General features: G+C 34.6%; 2 protein-coding genes across 2 annotated transcripts in view; one reads left to right on the top strand and one right to left on the bottom strand.

The window, feature by feature from the left end:
• Positions 1-4,595, top strand: part of LOC107688447 (chromodomain Y-like protein) — a 27,450-nt gene extending 22,855 nt beyond the window's left edge. Inside the window, exons 6-7 of the mRNA XM_016486114.1 lie at positions 2,392-2,535; positions 2,979-4,595. Coding sequence (XP_016341600.1) covers positions 2,392-2,535; positions 2,979-3,137 — 303 coding nt within the window. The 3' untranslated portion in view covers positions 3,138-4,595. The remainder of the gene's footprint in view (positions 1-2,391; positions 2,536-2,978) is intronic.
• Positions 4,596-5,459: 864 nt separating this feature from the next.
• rpp40 (ribonuclease P/MRP 40 subunit) lies at positions 5,460-9,734 on the bottom strand. Its single transcript, XM_016486112.1, has 8 exons — positions 9,474-9,734; positions 9,245-9,389; positions 9,091-9,159; positions 8,057-8,152; positions 7,807-7,932; positions 7,517-7,715; positions 7,150-7,284; positions 5,460-5,707 (listed from the first exon to the last, which is right to left on the bottom strand). Exons 1-8 carry the CDS (start codon positions 9,588-9,590, stop codon positions 5,509-5,511), a joined length of 1,086 nt encoding a protein of 361 aa, XP_016341598.1. The 5' UTR covers positions 9,591-9,734; the 3' UTR covers positions 5,460-5,508.

The following is a 9,734-nucleotide window of genomic DNA, read 5'->3' as shown; positions in this document are numbered from 1 at the left end:
AAAATATATTTCACTTAAATCATTAACAGATTAACAAAACGAAAGAAAAAAATTGTGCTGAGTTTCGGAGAGTAATTGTAAAGCGCTCCGAAGTTCACAGGAAAAAAAAACACGGCAGAAAGCAGTTTTCTTTATTTTACAAAAGCTTTACAGGTAATTTTGCTACAAACATTATTTTTGAATGCAATAATAAAATGCAACGTACAGCCTACTAATTTAGGCAGTTTTTTTCCTCTCAAAATTAACGCTTATAGGAGTAGCAGGTTTTTTTTAATCCATGCTGCAACATTTTTAAATATCTTGAAAAAAAAATGATTTAATGTTTTTATTGCGTTGACAGTTTTTTCTTTTGTTTAATACATTTGGTCTTTGGTAAATCTAGAAAAGATGATGCTGTATTGGCTATGATTAAGAGAGATCATTCAAGACTCTTCATGATTTTTTTTCTTTTTGAGTACATTAAACGCTGTACTTTATTATTATTATTATTATTATTATTATTATTATTATTATTATTATTATTATTATTATTATTATTATTATTATTATTATTATTATTATTATTATTATTATTATTATTATTATTATTATTATTATTATTATTATTATTATTATTATTATTATTATTATTATTATTATTAGCAAAGAAAAAGTTTAAAAAACAACGTTATTAACCGGTATGTTGTCTACTCAAACCGGTTTCACAGAGGAATGCAGGAACAGAAACGTTCAAATACCGATTCTGCTCCGAGTGAACCAATCTTTTTTTTTTTTTTCTCGTTTTTAAGCCCTGCTTTATGCAATTTACCAATATTGGTATCGGAATCAGCCAATAGTTGTTTGTTCAAATCGGTATCGACCAAAAAAAATCCTACCGGTGCATCCCTATGTGACAGTAAACGCATTTACAATCTTACAAAAGATTTATTATTTATTAAGATTTATTGTTAGATAAAGAAGTTAACACTGTTCTTTTAGAACTTTCTATAAATCATAGAATTCTGAAAAAATGTATCCGTTTTTTTTACATTGATAGAAATAAGAATAATTGAGCACCAATAATAATTAATAAAGATCATGTGACACTGAAGACTGCAGTAATGACTGTGGAAAATTCAGCTTTGCATTCACAGGAATAAATAAAAGGGATCATCTGTCTGATAATAGTCTGTATGAGCAATTTCAATCTGGCTTCCGTTCACATCATAGTGTTGAGACTGCATTAGTTAAGATTTCCAATGATTTAATGACTTTGATGAGTTTACATCAAAGCCTTCATATTTTACTCCTGGGGTTCCACAGGGCTCAGTTTTAGGTCCTCTCTTATTTCTTATTTATCTTCTACCTCTTGGTAATATTTTTAGGATGTTTGGTATTCAATTCCGCTTCAATGCTGATGACACCCAACTTTACCAGTCCTCTAAACCCACCTCTACTTTTCCTCTGTCTATCCTCTCAGATTGTGTAGCTGAGAGTAAAGACTGGTTTACATCAAATCTTCTTAAACTAAATATTAGTAAGACTGACATTCTTCTTCTTGGTACAAAAACCAATCTGTCCAAGTCTAAATGTTCCTTAATGAATATAGATCATTTTCCAGTGTCTGTTTCTGAACAGGTTAAAAGTTTGGGTGTCATCTTTGACAGTGTTTTATCATTCGAAGCATATATAAACCGTGTCATTTCGCTCTGTATATTTCCACATACGTAATATTAATCGACTTCATCTGGCTCTTTTGGTAAAGAGCACAGCAATTCTTGTTCACGCTTTAGTCACTTCCTGTATTGAGCATTGTAATGCTCTTTTTTTTTTTATGGTCTGCCTTCAAAGCTTCTCAATAAACTTCCGTTAGTACAGAATTCAGCTGCACATATTATTTGCAGAACTCCTATAACTGAACACATTTCTCCCATATTACAACACTTGAATTGGCTCCCAGTTCAGTACCGTATTGACTTTAAATCCTTCTTCTTACTTACAAGGCACTCAATAATACTTATCTGACCTCCTTCATATCTACACTCCTACTCGCACTCTAAGATCATCTTCTGTACTCACTCCCACACACAGATTTATTTATTAATGTGTGATTATATATATTTTTAAATGGATTATGAAAACTTAAATTATTCTAATAGATTTTTAGAATTTTTACAACTCTTTTGCTTTAAAACATCTACAAATGTTAAAACTACAAATAAAATGCCAACATCAAAATCATTTGTTTATAATCTCTGCACAGGAGAGACTTGGTGTTCCAAAAAAAGGAAATATATTTGTATCAGCATCAGCTATCAGCCAAAATGAGTTGAAAAATATTGGTTATCGGCAAAAATCCAATATTGTGCATCCCTAGAATTCTGATTTCTTGTTTCTCTACTGTCAATGTAGGCTAATGAAATGCTACTGAGTGGGAGGAAGTTGACAGCTCAGGAGGCTTGTGCCAAAGGACTTGTGTCCCAGGTTCTGTGGCCAGGGACCTTCACACAGGAAGTCATGGCTCGCATCAAGGAGCTAGTATCTTGTAATTCAGTTGTAAGTCATCTTTTCATTTGTTTGTTTTGTTTTTTTTTTTCTTCTTGTTACATTTTGTCAATGCATACATCCACACAATCCCTTCAACTTTTCATATTGTTTTTTTTTCCTGTAATGGTCTTTCATTGTAACTCGTGTGCATTTGATTCTAATAGTCTTTTTAGAATAAATTGTAAATAAGCTTTATCCTTAAAAAAAACAGCCTAATTTTCATTTTTGGGTGAACTAACCCTTTAAACATGCTTTAAACCCTGCTTAGACCCTTGAGGATTTTGAATCATTGATACATCATGTATTTTTTGTTCAAATGCCGTTGTGATAACACTTCTTTACAAATTCACAATGCATCCACATCCATAAGTCATGTGCCTTCTTTTCCTTTTCTTCCTGATTTTGTTCCCCTCATTGTATTTGTCATGCCGATGCTGCCGGAAACGCTGAAGGTTCTGCGTGAGTCCAAAGCACTGGTGAGGAACATTAACCGGGCCGCCCTGGAGCAGGCCAACGAGAGGGAATGTGAGGCACTTAAGAGGGTCTGGGGCTCTCCTCAGGGCATGGACTCCATACTCAAATATCTCCAGAAGAAAATCGATGAATTCTAAGTCAGTTAAATGTCCTACGGGTGTCAAAACCTCCATCCTCAAGTGCCTGATGTTATTTAAACAAGGTTTGTCAGTGGTTACTTTTTTAGTAGGATTTTTTATGGAACAGTGGAAGACTGGCGTGGTCAAACCCGCACTTCATCTTCGTTCAACTTTCATTTTCTTCAGACTGCAGAAAGCAGCGTCTCATTCTGCTACACTTGATAATGACTTTAATGCAGTTTGTGATAAATCTTGCACTGCGCAGAAGGACAAAATGCCTTGATATATGTCAATTCCTGTCATCTTTCTGCTCAATTTCTGTTGTATCAAGTAATGACTTGCTTTGTCATAGAGGTAATACGGATTTGGGCTACTTTTCGAAGCACCACCTATGCAGACTGTTTGAGAAAAGATGGATAACATCAGTGTAATTCAAGAAAGGGATGCATGAGACTTGAATAAGTTGAATTTTGCCCGTTTTGGATATCGCTACACTAACAGATTGTAATTAGAATCAAGTCTTTAGCAGGCTTTTCTTCAGCAGGTACTCTTTATTCAGCTAATAGAAGTCATCTCAAGCCTTGTTCATCTTGAGTATTCATGCAACTCCTGCTGGCATTTACATCGGCCAGCCCTTTGAAGTCCTTTTTATGAATAGATACAGTTATATCAAGAAAAACAGACACTGACGGCAACAAAAATGACACCAGTGCTTAGAGATTTAGCATCAGTGCTGTTATACAGACTTGAAACCTACTAATTGAATTTTTGATTTACATAACGATCAAATTAACAAAATGACTACTTAAGTACATGTGGATTTGCAAGGCTCTGGCTTAGTAGGAATTAACATGTATCAAAGTTAACTTTTGCTGGCTTAACTTTAAAAGTTTTCTGCTTAGAGTTTTATTTGTATGTTCTTGACGTACAAACTGCTTTGGAGTAATATACCACCAAATAATTTTGATGTAAATGTTGATGACAGTATTTCTAATTTAATAACTTATGACATTATGAAATTGATTGAGGTATGTTCCTCATGAGTCAATAAAGGATGCTGGCGTTTTTAAATCTGCTGGTTCAAACAGACTGGACTGCTGTATCATCAGAAGAGCCCTGGAGATTAAACAACCATCTCTAAGGGAAGATCCTACTGAAATCCATCCCAAACATCTGTAGTGTGACTAGCTAGTATGCACTGTTATTAAATGGAATGGATTTCTTTCATTACAATTTTTTTATAACATGGGTGGGGATGGAGTCAGAAAATGGGTTGCGCGACTGTCCACATAAAATTGCATAAAATGTGACTTAGCAAACATATTTTCCCCTAGTGCTAAATTCCTACCTCTCAAAATCCATATTTAGATTTTTAGCAACGAAGCGTCCTGTTCAAAATCTCATGCTATAGCATGTTTCTGGTACAGATATCTATGCACTATTCCTTATTCCGTATTGTGTATGTTTTTCCCTTCCCAAATGGTTTTGTAAAATGAATTCTTGTTTACAAAATTATATTTATGATTGTGGAAATAGAATTGTTTTGATGATTTCTATTTTACTTATTGAATGCTTTTGTTCAGTTATTTTAATTGGAGATTTTTCCAAAACAATGTGGCAGGTTATATTTGATTATGAAGTGCATTGTGACATTAATAATGTCTAATACCTTTTAACTTGATATGTAAACTCCGCTTCATTGACTTGTAAACTGTCAATGAAACTTTGATCTGTGATAATTAACATTCAATATCTGTTAATAACCCTGAAACGCAAAACCAGAAATGCAATCCTAATTTTCTTAATGCAGTTTTGCAATATCTGAAATTTGTTTAATTGTGACATTATTTGAGCTCAACCCTCTCTCTATTATGGATGTCTTTTGAATTCTGTATACAGGGTATTGTAGTTTGATGTAAAACATTGCTGACTCTATACCTGAGGAAAATAACTTTGTTCCAGTCACTTCACTGACAAAATTATATCTATTATCAGCATTTTTGGACTTTCAGCATAGCTGTACATAATATGTGATCTGCCTTTAGTTTCAAATGCTGGTCAAAATTAGATTTTATATATATATATATATATATATATATATAATGGCAAGGCATATTTCTTATAGTTGATATACTAAATGCTATATTGTACAATCTGTAAAGATTATTTTTAGGTTTCTGAACATGTAACAGCTGTGAAAATGACTGGTCCAAATAAATTGATATTCTATACATTTTTTTACTTACTGTTGTCCTCTTATAATTTAATAAAAAAAAACTTGAAACAGCAGCATACATTTTATATTTATGTTTGTATTTTACATTATAACAAAGTTGCATGAATTAAAAAAAAAAAAAAAGAGGTCCCTCAGTGTCAAATGTCCACTGTTTTAGGGTGGGCAGCCATCTTGAGCACCGGTAGCCATGTGTAACCAGTAGTCCTGATTCTTGAAGCAAACAAAATTGTAGAGGTTTTCACCACCTTTGAGGAATCCATGTTCTGTGGCTCCCCACGACACAGGACTATCCATAAATCCATGCACAGTGAGGGAGATCCACGGTGTAAACTTCGGTTCATCGAAATACTGCCTGGATGATTCAAGGCAGAGAAATAAACAGCTTGTAAGTTTCAAAAGTACACTATACCATACTTCTAAAAAGAGTATGTCTTAGAAATATTACTTAAATATTATACTTATATATAGAGTTTTCAGACACTTAGTTGCAATTAAATGTAAATGTATTATAATTTAACATTAAATACAATTAGCTGAACTTTAAAGGGTTTTTTATCCACTAAGGGGGACTTTATATACAAGGTTCTGGCATGAAACTAGATGACGCAGTCCGATAGATCTAACTCAGTATGACAATGACATCACGTCACAGCTGATTGGTTCTCTCCTGTATCGGTAGCCAATGAGCTCGCTGCTCAACATTTAAATGTAGCAGTTTGCAGTGCACTTCAGAAACCCTCCACCTTCCCCAGCTCCACCTGTATAGATCTGCTAAGGGGTGATTCATGTATGCAATGGGGGTTATTCCACATATGTTATATGTGCAGCAGCAGTATTTCTTACATGCTCACAGCAGCATGTTGTGGATGTAATGTCAGTATCAAGTCTCGGTACTTGCTCTGCCGCAGCAGCAGCGTAGCAGATCTATTCTGCCAAGACCAAATACATTAACATTGTCATGTACATTACCATGCCAATCCCTCTGGGAGTTGTCATGACAGAAATGTACATCTTTGTAATCTCATTATTACTTCTGTTGTCTTATGAAATATGGTTAAAGTGTAAGTGTAAAGTGTAAATGCACTGACAAGAATTTAAACTAATTTAAACTAAAATATACTGTAATGTCATATCTATTGAAACATGTCATATGTAAATTTATTGCCATATCATGGCAGACACAAATGAAACATTCATCAACATATCATGAATACAATATTAAAATATAAAAAAAACAAACATTTTATAAAATTCAATTAAAAAAGACAAGATTGTACATTTCTATAAAAGATTACTTAAATGTACTTATGATAAAGTTTTTCTGGGTCAACCTGTATTTAATTACACATTAGTAATGATAAAGTTGCAATTTAGTGCATTTAAAATATATTGATTTTAAATATAATCTTGTATAACACACTACTGTTAAAATTAGAATCAATTACTTTACAAGTGCTTTGGTATGTTAGTCAACACATTAAAATTAGTATAATAAAGTGCATTTTTAATGTGTACTCTTTAAGTACACTTCAGTTGCCTTTTATTTAATATGAATTTATTTTAAATGTAGTTGTTAAGTATTTGAAGTATACTACCAGTGCACAGTCAATACAATTTAAGGCACTTGTTTTTCACAAAAATTACGACAGAACTTTGAAAATAATGACTATCTTGATCAGTGTTGTAATAATGCCACCGTGTTTATGGGGAAATTATCCTACAAATGGCATACTTCTAGTCGTCTCTGCATATTAAGTTGGGATACAGTAGGTGACAGTAATGCTGGGCTCTCACCTGAGTTCTTGCAGCAGCACAAACACATTCTCAGGTGAGATAAAGCCAGTAACGGTGCACAGCAAGGCCTGACTGACAGAGCTCTGGGGCTCTGGACACACATATGTCGACAGGAAACTGTCAGCAGCATTTTCACTGAAAACATACACATTTAGATTGAGAAATACAGTCAAACACACCCAGAACTCCTTTATTGTCATAGACAATTCATTTAGTCTCTTTGTGCCACAGTCTTCAGGTACTAAGTGTACAATATATGGAGCCAATTCGACTATTTAGCAGATGACAATCCCACAAGAGCGCTGCATTATACAGCAACTGGCTTTTGTGAATTTAACACTTCATAACTGTTCCTCAGCTCACTCACCAGCTGATGTCCAGGTTAACCGCTCCAAGCCACTCCAAGAAGTGATGTGGGTCACATGACAGTGTCTTTCCTTGTATATCTGATGGGTAAAGTGTGGGACATGGCATATTTTTCAGGGTGTGTTGGCTGAAAGCAGGCTTGTGCTCCTCATATGAGTACTGGGACAACAGCTTGTTAAGAGTCTGATCTTCATCTGAACCTGAAAAATTTGGAAATACAAAAGGCTAAGGCAATTTAAAAATGTGTTTGTTAAGGTCAGTGATGGGGATGATGGATTACTTAAGACAAACCTGTGTTGTATTTAGTGAAAAGAAAGTCATATCTGAGTGGTAGTCTGTCCTTCAAACTTGAGAGAACCCGCTGGTATCGTTTGGTGCCTGGGGTCAAGCTTTTGTCAGTGAGATCCAGAGTCACGACTGCAAAACAAAGACTTTTTATAATTATTATAATACTAGTTTTTGTGTTCACAGAGAATGTTATGTTTCACATAAAACACCTTCATTTCATGCATAAAAAGCTACTGAGAATAAAGAGATTTACCAAATCTCATGGCTTTTTTGTGATTGTACAGAGATGGGCGTCCCTCCAAGCCAAGTTGTTCATATGTGTCTTTATCTAGAGACAAAATTAACTGACCTGAAAAAAAAAAAAATGTTTAAAATGAATATTTCATGTCTATTAGTCCATGTCTATATACTAATGTATAATAAATACTAATGTATAATAAATAATAAATTAACCAACCACATTAATTCAATACATCAAAAGTATTAGAGTTTGAAGACAAGCAATTATCTCAATTATAGCAGAAAAAAAGTTTCAAAACCATGTAATTTTATGGGGTTTTTAGAATACACTGAGGACCAGTTGCATAAACATAGTCACTATGTTACGACTGTGTCTTAAGAACTAGTTTGATTAGCCAGCAGTTAACCAAGTGGTAATCAGTCTTAATTTTCAGATTCAAATTAGACCAATCTACGTTATGTAAAAGATTTTTTTTTTTTTTAATTATGACTCATCCTGCAGAAATAATGACTAACTTTTAAAGGTCCCATATTGTACACCTTTCTGGAGTTTTATTTGAGGTTTTGATGTCCTTAAGAATATATATTTGCGGTATAAGTACCAAAAACCATCTCAATATATTTTTACAGCTCCTCTCTCAGGAGCTCTGCTGAGAACAGGTTGATTTTGGTCTGTCTAATTCATATTCATGAGCCTCTCTTCTGATTGGCCTGTTGTGTTCTGAGTGACGCACGGCCAGGCCAACCACAGGTAACTAGGGTCAGCCGACGTCACAGCGCTAGCTGGAGGCAGCAAAACAAAGGGGAAACTGGAGGCGGCCCATTCAAACCAGCGCAGATTCGGCTACATAAGGAGCTTAAAATCTCATCTTGTTGTGATGTTGGGTGCCAATTTTACTGTGGACTGACTGTTTTGAAACTTATATGGTAGTTAAATAGCCCCTAGACAGGAAATTTCAGTTTTGACAATATGGGACCTTTAAGACTAGTCTAAGCTGTTTATGCAACCGGCCATCCAGACAATGATGAAGTAAGTATCTTGCTTACCGCTGGAAAGAAGTGCAATGGCATTGTCTTCATCAATTTTGGTGTTGTAAGAAAGCGCATAGAAGTTTCCTGTGTAAAAAGATAAAAATCTAAATGTCTGATTCAATATTTAAAAAAATGATATTGACGTACAATAGCATATTTCTCCTCCTACCCTTCTTTACAAGTGGCTCGAGGAAAGTTTCTTCCAGTAGTTGATAAACCGGCAGATCCCGCACTAAGTAATAAGGGCTGAAGCTGTGGATAACGCTGCTGATATTCGCAGGCAGGATCCCACATTCAGGTATCAGCACTGAGATCTGCGGACACAGCGGCATCCACATACAATCGAAGCACATTTGAAACATCAATATGTTGAGCAAATGTTTAATGATTAAACTCACTTTGTAATTAAAGTTGTGCTTCGACACGTGGATGTCATGCCGAGACTTTTCATTCAAGAAGTTTGATTTCTCGCACACCAACAGGCTTCTCGGGCACTTTTCCAGCTCTGGCGACATTTTGATACCTATGCGCAATGTCTACATTTTTATGAGATCAATCGAGCAAAAAGAAACAAGCTGATTGAACTCCCTGGTTATGTGGCTTAATGTTAAAAAAAACTGCTAGCAACATCTGTCGCAAACATTTGACGTCAGTTCCTG

Source organism: Sinocyclocheilus anshuiensis, unplaced genomic scaffold, assembly GCF_001515605.1.
Source record: "Sinocyclocheilus anshuiensis isolate Anshui unplaced genomic scaffold, SAMN03320099.WGS_v1.1 scaffold329, whole genome shotgun sequence".
Lineage (NCBI taxonomy): Eukaryota > Metazoa > Chordata > Actinopteri > Cypriniformes > Cyprinidae > Sinocyclocheilus > Sinocyclocheilus anshuiensis.
This window is presented reverse-complemented; position numbering and strand designations above follow the sequence as displayed.